At 39.4% G+C, this 14,203-nt stretch overlaps 1 protein-coding gene across 1 annotated transcript in view; it reads right to left on the bottom strand.

The window, feature by feature from the left end:
* Window positions 1-14,203, bottom strand: part of SELP (selectin P) — a 43,228-nt gene that overhangs the window by 6,076 nt on the left and 22,949 nt on the right. Inside the window, exons 9-13 of the mRNA XM_003893533.4 lie at window positions 12,540-12,725; window positions 8,603-8,788; window positions 2,353-2,538; window positions 1,288-1,497; window positions 58-243 (exon numbers count right to left, since the gene is read on the bottom strand). Of these exons, the coding sequence (XP_003893582.2) occupies window positions 58-243; window positions 1,288-1,497; window positions 2,353-2,538; window positions 8,603-8,788; window positions 12,540-12,725 (954 nt within the window). The remainder of the gene's footprint in view (window positions 1-57; window positions 244-1,287; window positions 1,498-2,352; window positions 2,539-8,602; window positions 8,789-12,539; window positions 12,726-14,203) is intronic.

Below are 14,203 nucleotides of genomic sequence, written 5' to 3'. Positions count from 1 at the left end.
ACTGATTTTGTTATTTTCCACATCACAGTGACTTCTTAACCCACATGAAAATTGTACCTTGGCAGGTTGGCATGGTAGTTGACCAGTGGCCATTCTCCTGGCATGCTGTTTGTGCTGAACCATTAAGTAACTGGCCCTCTAGACAATGGAAAGAGCAGATTGATCCATAACTGAAGTTTCCCCAGAGGTTGGAGCAGTTCATCACTATTGGCTTATTAACATGCAGTTCTGGGCATTTCACAGCTGCAGAAAAGAAAGAATGGAAGAGAAACAACATGTGGATTGGAGGTGAAAGAGATTATAGTTTATTTTGTAACCTAACAGTGCCAATAAATGAGGCAGAATGTAAAAGGTCAGAAAGGATATGAGCCACTTCCAATATTCACAGTAGCTCTTCTAACAGCACATACATGAAAATATTCTCCCAAAGGGTGATAGCCAAAGAACCAAGATGGAAAGATGGATACGTAGTAGCATCTGATAAATACCTGCTAATGCACTGATAAATCTTGCCTCCAAATATACTATTTACAAAATTTTGGTTCTTAAAAATACTACTGGTCTAAATGTTATTACTACATTTGCGATCAACTGGCATGTCAGTATATGTTTATTAAAATACTTAATAAGTGTTCAGCATATCTGGACACTGGAAGTTTGAAAGAAGTAGACTGTCATCCTCCTTAAACTACATTTTCAGGGAACTTCAGGTTATTCTTTCTAATTTATGAATAGGAAATTAAAGGTCAGGAAATTAGATTTAATTCAAATAAATGTTATTGATCAGTAGTGTCATTTGCAAAGCACCGTGCTATGTTTTTTGGGGGATACAAAAATGAAAGAAACATAGGTCTCAATGCTTTATGTATAGGGTGATAGCTCTTCAGGAAATATCACGTATGTCTTAATTTTTATTTAGGTTCAAATTATTATGAAACTATGGAATGTTTATATGGTCATGTAATATGCAACTTTTAATTTACCAATTTCTATAGCAGGTTTTACATTTAATATACCTATTTTTCTAACACATCTCGGACATCTGCAAATGTTTCTTCAAGTCTCTGAGTATTTGCGTATTAGCTTTAGCTTGTGACATGAGGAAGGGCAGAAGTGATGTGCCTGTGACACATTACTTTTAATTGGGATTGGTGTGGATTTCACAGGGGAGATGACACTTGGAAGTAGTGGTTGTGGTTGGGTGAGACTTCAACATACAGGCACAATGGCTAGCTTGAGTACTTGCAGGAAGGCAGCATCAGAATTGCCTTCTCCTTTTCATCTTACCTCTGCATGTTGGAGTTACTGCTGTCCATTGTCCTGAAGGTCTGCAGCTGAGAATGCTGTCTCCTATGAGTGTGAATCCAGCATTGCAGCCAAAGTAACAAGTGGTATTAAAACCAAAGGTTCCCGGATGATGCCTACAGTGCATGGTTCCCTGTCCAGGTGTGGTGAGGGCTGGGCATTGCACCCCTGGACTAGGAAGTGATGCTATGCCTGTTGTGAGAAAACGTTTCAATTCAGAGAGCTCCCAATTAAAAGAAGTGTAAAGAGTTAAGGCTAATCTGGAATAACTGCTTTTCACTCCCTTCATAACAAGGGAGGTTCTAGCAAGAGCTATTAAAGAAGTTAAGAAAAACTATCAGTGTCAGATATAGAAAACCAGATGAGGAAAATTATTAAAAAGCATCCTTGAGGAGATCATTCTCCTGGCCAAGAGAAGAAATTAGGGGAGTCATTGTTATTGCTATTTTAAAAAGAAGCAAAAAATGGTACAGAAATGTAAGAAATTCAGCAGAAAGCCAAATATACATGGGCCAACTGCCTGCCCAACCCTGCTTTACTGGGAAGTGGTACTGTTCTCTCACTAAAGGTCAATGTGAAAGTTGAAATTTACTGCAATGATTGCTTTCTATCTCAAACTATTTCTTCCATTTGAATGATCCCACCAGCTTTGTCATTAACTTGCCATGTGGCAGGAAGATGATGATTGACCTTTCTGGGCCTCAATTCCTAAATTTGAAAAACTGGACCAGTGACTCTACCCCAGTATTATCTCTGTTTCTCTCAGCAATAAATTAATGGAGACCATTCAGTTCGCTCAACAAAGCTCTTTCAAAAAAAGAAGCCATGAAACAAAATTCCTGCTTAAGAATCAATGTATCTTTTATTCACGAACATAAAAATATCCTGTCACTCCTTAGACGTTTTAAAATCCTTCAGCTGTTTGCTAAATCCAAATAGTGGTAATATGTACAATTATCTAGTTCACATATCAGAACTAGATAATTGTTTGTGGTTGTGGAATAAATTTCCAAAAGTAGAACTGTCTCAGTAAGTACATATTATTACCTTTGCAGGCTGGTGGAGTAGCTGACCATCTTCCAGAAGTTGTGCATTTCACATTATTGGGCCCCTCCAGCTTAAAGCCCTTGTTACAAGAGAAATGGCAGGTGGAGCCAACATTGAATCCTCTATGAGTGTCAGAACAATCCAGGCTGCCCTGCTCTGGGGCGAAGAGTTCTGGGCACTTGATGGCTAGAGTATCAAATTAAGAATGTCACAATCTCCAAGTTTATTCAGAAGTTCTGTGTTACACAAAGTTCATTCACTTATATATTCAAAAAATATTTATTGAGCACCTATATTCCAGATGTTCTGCTAGGCAGCAGCATTCCACAACATATACTGTAGGTTATTTGTTGCAAAGGGCAGTGGGAGGATGGTGAGCTTACAGAGAGGAGTATAGGTACAAGTCATGAAGACAAGGAAGTCAAAGATTTAGGCAGCAATACTCAAGAACTTACAGTGTTACCCTGTTTTCTCTACACCCTCTGCTTCAGAGATCTTGTAGCCTGCCGCAGCTCCCACTATCTTATTTGAATGGGTGCAATCCAGGATTTCATTTCCGCCCTTCCTCTTGCCTGAGACTACTTACTCCCATATATCATGCCATCTCCTCAAATTCAACACACCTAAAACTGCAATGATTGCTTTCTGCCTCGAACTATTTCTTCCGTTTGAATCTCCTCGCTAATTCTTTTTTGGTTTATTTTGTTATTGTATTTTAATACCACCCATCCAGATAACACAGGAAAGCTCAAAACCTCCTGGTCAAGATTGATTAGTTTCTGGGAATTCCCTGAAGTGACTTTGTGTGTTATTGCTTCTGGTTCTTGGCTCACATTCCCCTGAGAATTTTTCCATTTCCATGGGATAAAATCCCACTAATCCTCCAGGATTTAACTCGTAACCTCTCTGAAGACTCTGCTGATCACCACAGCCTGAACTCTTCTCCTCTGAATTATTCAGCTTTTTGTCTGAACTCATGTGCTGCCATGTCACATGTCATACTCTCCCTCTTCTACTGGATGGAAAGTGTCTAAAACCCAAGAATCATTCATCCTTGAGCCTTCCATAATTCCCATCTCAGGATCTCAAGAGGCAGTGCTCAGTAACCACTTGCCAAGTGAATGAATAAATGAAATTAAATTTTAATTCACAATTTCCCCCCAAAAGTATTTTTACAAATTATTGCAGTTACATATTTTCTTAGCATTATTCCTTTCTCCCCATTAGATTCTCTAACATAAGACTATTATTTATCAGTAAATGTTGGGTTATTGACAAATGAAGTGACTATTCTTTCTTTAAATCTAAGGCTATTCTGAACACAATACCTTGGTCAGATAAGTCTCATTTACTTAGCTAGTTTGATTTTTATAAACCTCTTCAAGACCTATGTGCTCCCTCATGGAAAACCGATGTACAGTATTTGGCTTTTATATACTGGTCCATGTACTTTTCATTGAAGGATTATGGATTCTTATTGCATGAATCCATTCAAATAGCCAAAGTAACATAGTGAATTTCAGTTCAGTACTCTCAAATCATTGAGTAATTAACAACTTCATATCTGACATGTCAAGTCAATTTACTAAACATTTTTGAAACATGTCTATTGATGTAAGTCCTAGACATGAAGTCATCTGTGAACGTTTTCACAAAAATAGTTTTCTCATAATCTCCCAGAATTACAACTTTAAACTGAAGAATATGTATAATGTCAGCTGCAGGAAAGCAGGGACCTTGTCAGTTCTTGAAACACTGTATCCCAGAGAACAGGTCCTGACACATAGGAGGGGTTCTACAAATACTTATGAAATGAATGAATACAGTAATGAATACAATTTAATTTAAATGCATTCTAAAAGGTATTCCTACCTGGTTTGAAAAGAAACAAGAGGAATTACTGTTTTTAAAAATTCACTGAAGGGGGCCCTAGTATAAAATGAGAATTACTACAGCATTAAATTCATTTGGGGGATAGTGCTTTGGTTTCAGTCTTGTCAGTCATGCTCAGCCAAGGTTACATATCCAGACTTTTGTATTTATAAAAGTCTCTGAACCCTCTTAGGTAAAAATTAACCTTGACCCTTACATACTAAGAATTTGGCTCTGGATCACGTAAAGAAGCGGTTTTGCCTGTTTGAGGGGCAGCCTAGATGAGTTACATGGAAGCCTAACCCAGATCCGGCATATGGTAGGCACTCAGCAAACATGGGGTGAATGACATTTGTGGAGTTATCAAGGATGCTACTGGAATGGAGATTAGTGCAGATGCAGAGGAAAAGGGTTATAACTAGGAATGACCTTTGTGCATAACTTTGAGAAGTGGTCATATTCTTAAGCCTACTCTAAAACTTTGGCAAAAAAAAAAAAACTCCTGAGTAATTACAAAAATAGAAAACAGATAAGGGCTGCATTTATTGCATGCTTAATGCTCGATTTTCGCTGACTACCAAGGCAGTTCTATTACATATGGATATTCATTGGTGTTTTCCTATAGTCCATCAAGTAGGTATACATGATTGTATCTGAATTCATAAACATATTGATTTATATTATTTCAAATAGATTTAGTAAATTCTCTATTTCCTTTTATTATATCATTTTTCTTGAGTTTGATAGAGTTTTCTCAATAATTTTCTGGAAAGAAGATATAGTATAAATAATAAATGTAACTGAGTTGAATATTGTAAACTCAAACTTTAGAAATAAAACTAGGGGCCGAGACGGGCGGGTCACGAGGTCAGGAGATCGAGACCATCCTGGCTAACACAGTGAAACCCCGTCTCTACTAAAAAAATACAAAAAAAAAACTAGCCGGGCGAGGTGGCGGGCGCCTGTAGTCCCAGCTACTCAGGAGGCTGAGGCAATCCGGCCACTGCACTCCAGCCTGGGCCACAGAGCAAGACTCTGTCTCAAAAAAAAAAAAAAAGAAAGAAAGAAAGAAAACTAGGAAGCCCCATGGAGTCAGAGAAATGTTGGGGGAATGAAGAAAAAATGGAGATGTCAGCTGGGCCAGAGTTTTAGGGGGCACCAGTTCACCATATTTTAGGACATGACTAAGCAGGCACAAGGCAGAAGAGCAGAGCTGAGGTTGGGACTTGGGACCAGGACCCCTCCCCACACAGTGAAAACAGACATTAGGAGTTCAACAGCCAAACATGGTCACCAGAGGGTCCATGACAGACAGTGTGAAGGGGTTAGGACTTCAGCAGTCTGTATCATGAAAGTGGTCCAACAGGCAGGGACAGGAGGGATACAGAAACTGTGTACAAGCAATCCGTCATGCAGGTGGCATCATCAAAGTTGGTACAAGAACCTCAAGCACTGCTTAGGCTCATGAAAAGGACTTCAGGTCCTAAAGGGCAAAGGCAGAGGCAAGGCTGAAAAATAATCGACCCTCCGGATCCAAGGATTTTGCATCTATGGATTCAACTCATCGTGTATCAAAAACATTCAGAAAAAGATAAATTCTATAAAGTTCCAAAAAGCAAAACTTGAATTTGCCATGTGCTGAGTATGTTGAATCCATGCCGAAGAAGTGATGTGTAGGCTTTGCATCGGGTGTTATAAGTAACCTAGAGATGATTTAAAAGTATAAAGGAGAATGTATGTAGGTTGTATGCAAATATTATGCCATTTTATATAAGTGACTTGAGCATCTGAGGAGTCTGGTATCTGCAGGGGGTCCTGGAACCAATTCCCCCTGCAGATACTAAGGAACAACTAGGCAGAGGCCACATCCCAGAGGGCCCAGGGAACTGGTGTTCTAACTAAAGTGGAACTCTCTGTAGAACCATCCCCCAAAATGAAATCTCACATTGCACTCTGAAGAGACAGCTTGAGAACTCCACCTGCCACACTGCCTCTGCTTACTTGGAGGCCCCTGAGTCCATCTGATGTATCCTAGAACTCTGCAAAACACTCTGTGAAAATTGGGGTTCTAGGGGGCAGTGTTGAGGGTTAAAAATTAATGGATTCGGGCATATAGGAAAATAAGAGGAACCATTTGCCTAAATTTAGAGCATAAATTTGGAGAATGAAGTAGAAACACAAGTGCAAAAACCAGGGCTCAAGATCAGGATCAGTCAAGGTTGATAATTCCGAGGGCCATACTGGGTTAAAGCTGCTGTTCATGGTCAGGGTTGGGTCTTGACAGCGAGTGGGGACTGGGCCCACAAGGTGGGAGGCAAATGCCTCCTCCTGCAGAGAAAAGGGGCTGGAAAGGAGTGAGGGGGAAGCAAGGGCTTTAGAGATTACAGATTTAGCAGCCTTGTTGGTTGCATACATGATTTAAAATGTGAATGAGATTTTTTAAGGTTTTTAAATATATTCTTTAGCTTTAAAATGTGGGAAAATAGAACTTATGACAAATGTCAATGGAATAAATGAATAAGAGAGTGAGGAATAAATGAATAAGTGAAAAAGCACAAGCCTAAATGCTAACCTCTATGAATGTTCAGGAATAAGGGAACTTGTAGTATATCTTTTTGACAGCAGATGGTAGCATTTTATGTCTTTCACCCTACAGAATTCTTGGCCAGGAAGCTCAAAGATGGTCTTCTCCACTCCTCTCCTTTTGGAATTGAGAAAACGGGAGCCTAAGGGTGTGACAAGACTTTCCTAATGGCACATGACTTGGAGAGAAAGCAATACAAGTCTTTGGAAATTAATCTAGTGCTCATTCCACAGGAAGGAATAAATAATATTTTAGCTGTTTTCACGTAACACTAATAGATTTCTACCAACATATTGTCTCATCTGATCACCAGGCACTGCCATTTCTAAAGTTCATTCAGCAGTTATAGCTGCAATCTGTGGAGTGGAAAAGAGTAAATTCACAAGTGACTTACCCCAGGTTCAGAAGCTCTGCCCTTGGGTGATAGTGTAGGTCAGTGGTCAAAACACTATCCCTATAATCAGACTAGGCCTGGGTTTGCATCCTATCTCCATACTTCTAGCTTTAAGACCTTTGCCAGCTACTTAACCTCTCAAAGCCTCAGTTTCTTCACCTTTAAAATGGGCATAGTAATAACCAACTTAAGGGTTGTTTGTGTGGATTGAATGTGATGATGCTTACGAAATAGGTGGTAGTACATTAAGCAATAATTATTAGCAATTATTGCTGGTCTCATTATTACTAACTCTACACTGAACAATACATTAGAACAATAGTACCTTTTGCAACTAAACAGGAGCTATGAATTAATTAATTCAGTGCACTTCTATTTTAGAACATAAAATATACTAGATACTTTGCCAGCCAGATATCTCAGGGGAATTAAAGACAGATAAGATCTGGCCCCTGCCTTTGAGAATTCCACTAAATTACCAAAGCTTGTATTTGAGTAAATTTTACTGGTAAATGATCAGCTTCAATGCAACAGACATTTTTCACACACACCCATTATTATTCTGCCTAGCTGCTGCAGGGGGTATAAAGATGAAGAAGGCACAGCTCCTGCCTTCAAGAAGCTTATATTCAATATAGAAGTGGAGAGAGGAGGGAAGTGCACACATAGTTATGCTAGGGTTAAATCTCACCCATCCCTGAATAAGGTCTGCGGCTGGGATTTAGTAGTGCTCAGTGGAAGGTGAGTGTAGGAATGAAGAAATGAAGAATGTAGCTGAAGAAGACTCGGTAAGGAAGTAAAACTTTCAGTGACATAATGCTGAGCCTTTTCACTTACTAACAGTGTGACCCTGGACGAGTTATTTAACCTCTTTAACCCTGTGTCTCTTCCTTACCTATAAAATGAGATGATACTGCCTTTCCTCATGTTAGAATTGTGGTAAACAGAAATGCTATGATGACATGAAAGCACTTCCTGAAAGTGTGCAATTTTTTTTTTTTTTTTTGAGACGAGTCTCGCTCTGTCACCAGGCTGGAGTGCAGTGGCGCAATCTCAGCTCACTGCAACCTCCACCTTCCAGGTTCAAGCGATTCTCCTGCCTCAGCCTCCCGAGTAGCTGGGACTACAGGCGCGCACCACCACACCCAGCTAATTTTTGTATTTTTAGTAGAAACGGGATTTCACCATGTTGGCCAGGATGTTCTTGAAACTGTGCAATATTTAACTAAAGCTATTAAAATATTATTTCAAGAGAGGGAGAACTTTTTAATCTAGATTACCATTGTTGTGGAGAGTGTTGTTTGCTTCAGCTCAAGAACACTTTTATATAAATCCCTGATGATTCTCCATTCTCTGATGTCATCTTAAAAGCCATAAGAAAGGACAGGCCCACAGCCTACCTTCACACGTTGGTGGGGAGTCTGTCCAGCGTCCCGATCGAGTACAATCCAATCTTTCTGGTCCAGACAAAGAAAATCCCTCATCACAGTTGAAGTGACAGGTGGATTTATAACTGGAACTTCCAAGAGGTTGGACACAGGTCATTGTTCCATTCTGAGGGCTTAGCAAAGGTGTGCAGGGAATGGCTATCATGGGCATGGCAGAGGAGAAAAGAAGAGATTCGTTTTATAATTCAGCAACCTGAACTCTGTAACTCTGTGTGTGTGTGTGTATGTGTGTGTGTGTGTGTGTGATTAATATACAACAATGGTAGTTGGCTAAAAGTGATTGTTTGAATTTCATGATGCTTTATCACCAGTTAGAGGTTGCGGAGGTGTAAAATGGCTGCAGCTTACAGTTGATTGATTGACATCCTGAAGTGCTCAATCACAGACAGCTTTAGAGGTGATTTTTAAAGGAAGCTGGTGCTCTGTTTGGGAAGATAGTGGTGCAACTCATTTTGGTTGCTTCTAGACAGGAGTGGAAGTGGTTGCTCCCTTGATACCTTCTTCAGAAACACCCCTAATGACCTTTCCAGAAAACAATGACAAGTGAGTAGAAACATAGAAATGGAGGAAAATACTTTCTTCCCCTTTCCCAACTAAGTGGTGGAATCTGGGTCCAAATTTTAGCTCTGTTACTTACTAGCAATCTGTTACTATACAATAACTTTTCTGAGCCTCAGTTGCTTTATCTTCTAAATGGGAAAAAGGATAATCCTTGCCAGTAGCAATCCTTAGTTAAAATCGTTAATTAAATCAGATACAAAAATTACACTTAAAATAAAAGAAAAAATCATGGACATATAATAGGTATACAATGTGACTGGCTTTTTGTAAGTGCTAATTTCTACTTCTTCCCAATAGTCTTGTCCTACAGTGGCCAGCCACAAATAACTCTACTTATTCACTTACAAACAGTTAAATTAGGTCTCATAGTTCTTTGCCAAAGTTTATGCACATAGAGTTTGAGGTGCTAGAGGATGTGCTTGGATTGGAGGTCATGCTCTGTAACTTTTGGTAAGTCACTCAACCTCTCTGAACCTCAGTAGCCTCACCTTTAAGATAGGAAGATAACGTTACATAGCTCCCAGGATTTTTACTAGAATCAACAATGAAAACACTGTATGAAATTTTTTTTTTCTTTTAACTTTCATTTTAGGTTCAGGGGTACAGGTACATGTGCAAATGTTAATAGCTGTCAAGATGTTCCTCTGCCAGTGATTGAAACAATAAAGCCTAGATTCAATGTGTCAATGTGTTGACATTAAAAAGTGAAGACTAAGTGAACACACGCCTTAGGGTATTTCTCCGTCGCTATTTGACCTGGTTGAGCAGTGTATGGCTTTATACCAGAGATAGTTGGGGTATGGCTGTCCTAGGGTCATTTTTCAGCCACTGACTTAAACAGCATGAGGTTTCAAGAACACTTTCTATACCTTTCTCTTCCCTTCATTCCTTCCCCTCTCTAGCTACATTCCTTTCAATCTGATCAACTTCTCCAAAGATCTGGTTCTTTTCTTCTACTTGAAAAGTATTTCTGTAGTAAGCGCGTATGTGGGGCTGGAGAGAACACAACTCAACAAGCCTATAAACTGCAAGGACTTATGGGGGAAAGGGTGTGGGTGAGGACGCTGGTACCACAGAGCCCATTTCCAGCTTTTTGTGGCTTTGCGTTCTGACAGCAGGGGTAGATGTGGAGGGGTGGGAGGACATTAAAAAGGGAAATTGTCTGATAAGAATTACAACAGTTAGTGGATTGCACACCGCATGGTACCTTCCTGCTCAGCCCACATTTGGGTATTTCACTTGATGTGCACCCGGCAACAAGAGGAGAAAGTTCAGAGTAAACAAAGAACTAAAAGCAGAAGGGAACTGGAAGGTCACAGGAAGCCGCGGTGAGTGGCAACCTCCTTGCTGTGAAACACCCGGAGGCAGGACAGTATGGAGCAATGAACTGTAATCTGTGCCCTGCACCACCCAGGCTTGCCTGGAAGAGTTTCAGTCACTGTGATCACTGTCCTCAGGGATTCCCAGTTCTTCCCACAACTTCCCAAAGTTGTGTGGACTTTGTGATATGTCCAGACTTCAACATAGCCAGGATGAGCACTTAAGGGGCAAGGTCACAGCCCCACCTTGTTCTCTCCAGACCCAGCTCTGAAGGTGCACCCAACCCTAAGTCTAGGGGCTTACCATCCTCTCTGGTGCCTGGGGATGGAGGACATTCAATTCTGCTGTTTATTTGTTTGTTCACTTATTCATTCATTCATTCATTTACTGTTGACCTAGCTTAACAGTGGGGTGTGTGTGTGTGTATGTGTACGTGTTTATGCTTTTGTGTGACCTGAATAGCGAGTGGTTTCCTTTTCATAAAAAATGTGTATCTGCCTGCTTTCACTCAAACGTTGAAAGTATATACAAAGTGAAAGGTATGGCAAATAATGTAGAACTGTCTAGTCTTTTACCCATTTAACTTGATTGTTAAAACTGTATATACATCATAAAAATATTAATTGCATAGGGGGAAAAGTAGATGGAGAAAATATTGGAAGTATTCATACCAGAAGCGTAACAGTGTCTATTTTAGGGTAGGAGTATTTAAGAGGATATTTTTTCATTTCTTTATTATATTTCTGCAGATTTTTTATAAATGAAAATCTTGCGTTTAAAAAGCAGCCTTTTCTACAAAAGTTAACTAAGGAGTTGAATACATTGGAGGGAAGATTGGAGAATATAAAAAATATACATCTATCCTTCAATAGCCACAAACATGGATGACTAGAACCGGTTCCAGTTCATACAAGATGTCGCAACACTGACAGAGCACACTGGCTTGTTAAAGAGCAAGTGCAAGTCCGGGCATGGTGGCTCGCACCTGTAATCCCAGCACTCTGGGAGGCCGAGGCAGGCGGATCACCTGAGCTCAGGAGTTCAAGACCAGCCTAGCTAACATGGTGAAACCTCATCTCTGCCAAAACTACAAAAATTAGCTGGGCATGGTGGCAGGCGCCTGTAGTCCCAGCTACTCGGGAGGCTGAGACAGAAGAATTGCTTGAACCAGGAAGGCAGAGGCTGCAGTGGGCCGAGATTGTGCCATTGCACTCCAGCCTGGGTGACAGAGTGAGACTCTGTCTCAAAAAATATATATATAAAAATATATATATATACACATCATATAAATATATATACATTATATAAATATATATTTATACATCATATAAATAATATATACACATTATATATATTTCAAAATTTCTACATTATAGAAATATATATACATATATATATCAAGTACAAAGCAGATAGAATATTTATACTGAATCCACACATTTCTTTCTTCTGAGAATCCTGTAACCTCCAGTACACAGATTAGTTTTTCTCTTTTTTCTATCACTCTTCACCTATTCTAAGTATATTTCTCCAATTTTATACAGGTCTTGGAGTGTTTGCAACTGGGTACTTATAAATTCTATCCCTCCCATTTTACCATTATGCCCTGTGGTCCCTAGAAGTGCCAGACCAGCCTTGGGGCAACCACGCTGAAGCAATTTTTTTCCCACTTGGTCTTCTTTCCAGATACCATTTTTGGCCCGGTAAGAAGAGTTCACCTGGTTTGTGACAGGAGCCTTCAGGTCTGGGTAAAGACCCTGACAAAGAGTCAGCAAGGGCCATGCCCTACTGCCTATGGCCAGACATCCTGACACTTGTGTTATCTGCCTAGCCCCCAGAGGCATTTGCATTTGGGATCCTTGGGTTACAGGACAAGACGATGAGAGTATTTATTAATTTTCCAGTCCATTTCAAGGTGGATCTTACATAGTTGTCACCTCTAAAATCCAGCCTTTAAAAATACTGCCTACAATTGATTTCCAAGATGTTAGAAAGAATATATTCTTACCTTGGCATTCTGGAGGAACAGAATTCCAGTTTCCAGTAGCCAAGCACTGTAGCACACTCGCTCCCACCAGGAGTAAGTCTTCATTGCAGGTGAAGCTGCAGACTGACTGGTACCTAAAGGCACCAAAGGGGTGGGAGCAGTTCACCTGAGCCTCATTTGGAACTGGGAGATCCTGGCACTGCAAAGCTAAGGGGTGAGGAAGTAAGGAATAAAGAAACAGTAATACACATGTACGCATTGATTTTTGAGCCATTAACTCTTTCTAGTGTCAAGAACAGGGATTCCTGAATTGGGCTTGTTTAACATAGAAGACAAGAAAAACTGTCATTTAATTATAATGGCACATGAAGGATTTTAGTAGGAAATGCTAAACCTTTGTTAAGCATCTTGGCAACATGTATCAATAATTTTTAAGCTATAATGCTTTTGGACCCAAGGATTTATGCTAAGTGTGTAATCACGATGCATACCAAACAGTCTATTCAGAGATTTTTATGACGACATTATTTGTAAGAGCGGAATATTGAAAACAAACACAAATGCCATTAATTGGGGGTGGAAAATTAATGATGGTGGATCCATGAAAAAAATGTTAAAGGTCACTAAAAATAATACACTTTAACTTGAAAGATAGGAGAGAAGTCTCAATGTATGATGTTAAATAAAGAAGCAGAATAAAAATTGTAATATACACCGTGATCTCAAAGATGTAAAATAAATAACCATATATGAAGAGAGCACATGTATTCCATGCATTGTCTCTTCTCGTCTTTAAAATGGTAGTAATAATTGTAACTACCTCGTAGGGTTAGACTGAGATCATGGAAAGTGCTCAATGAACATTAGCTGCTATTATTAGTAGCAGTGGTAATAGTAGCAGCAGTAGTAATAGATAGTAATATCATTAAGGCTTTGCATCACATGCAGACCCTGAGTTCAGGGGTGGTAAACATTCAGAAGGCCTATGAAGGGAGTTACTGAGACCAAATCTCTGGATACTTAAGAGAATATCCAACTATCTTTACTTGATTAGACATTTACCTTCCTGGAGACAACAATGGCTTGAATAATCCCTTATGATCCCTTTTAAGTGTGTCAAAGAGCTCACTGTGTCTTTTTCTCCCAGATGACATATACAATGCATTCCATAACTCAGACTAGGTCTCAGCATCATGGTGCACAGCCATCTATTCTATTGCCTTCTTATTTTTTTTGTTTTTTAATTTTTTTGCTTTTCAATTTTTTTATTACAGTAAAATTTACATAGCATGAAATTTACCATTTACCTTGTCACCAACATTAAGTGTACAGCTCAGTGGTATTAAGTACATTCATATTATTGTGCCACCATCACCATTATCCATCTCCAAAACTCTTTTCATCGTCTCAAACTGAAACTCAATATCCATTAAACCACAATTCCCTATTTCCCTCTCCCCCTGAGCCCTTAGCAACCACCATTCTACTTTGTGTCTCTATAACTTTGACCACTCTAAGTTCCTCATATGAGTGGAATCATACAGTATTTGTCCTTTTGTAATGGCTTATTTCACTTAGCATAATGTCTTCAAGGTTCATTCATGTTTGTGGTATATGTCAGAATTTACTTCCTTTTTAAGGTTGAATAATATTCCATTGTAAGTATGTGGAATACTTTTCACTTA

Source organism: Papio anubis, chromosome 1 (genome assembly GCF_008728515.1).
Source record: "Papio anubis isolate 15944 chromosome 1, Panubis1.0, whole genome shotgun sequence".
Taxonomy (NCBI): Eukaryota; Metazoa; Chordata; class Mammalia; order Primates; family Cercopithecidae; genus Papio; species Papio anubis.
The sequence above is the reverse complement of the archived record's forward strand: the minus strand, read 5'-3'. Positions and strand labels throughout refer to the sequence as shown.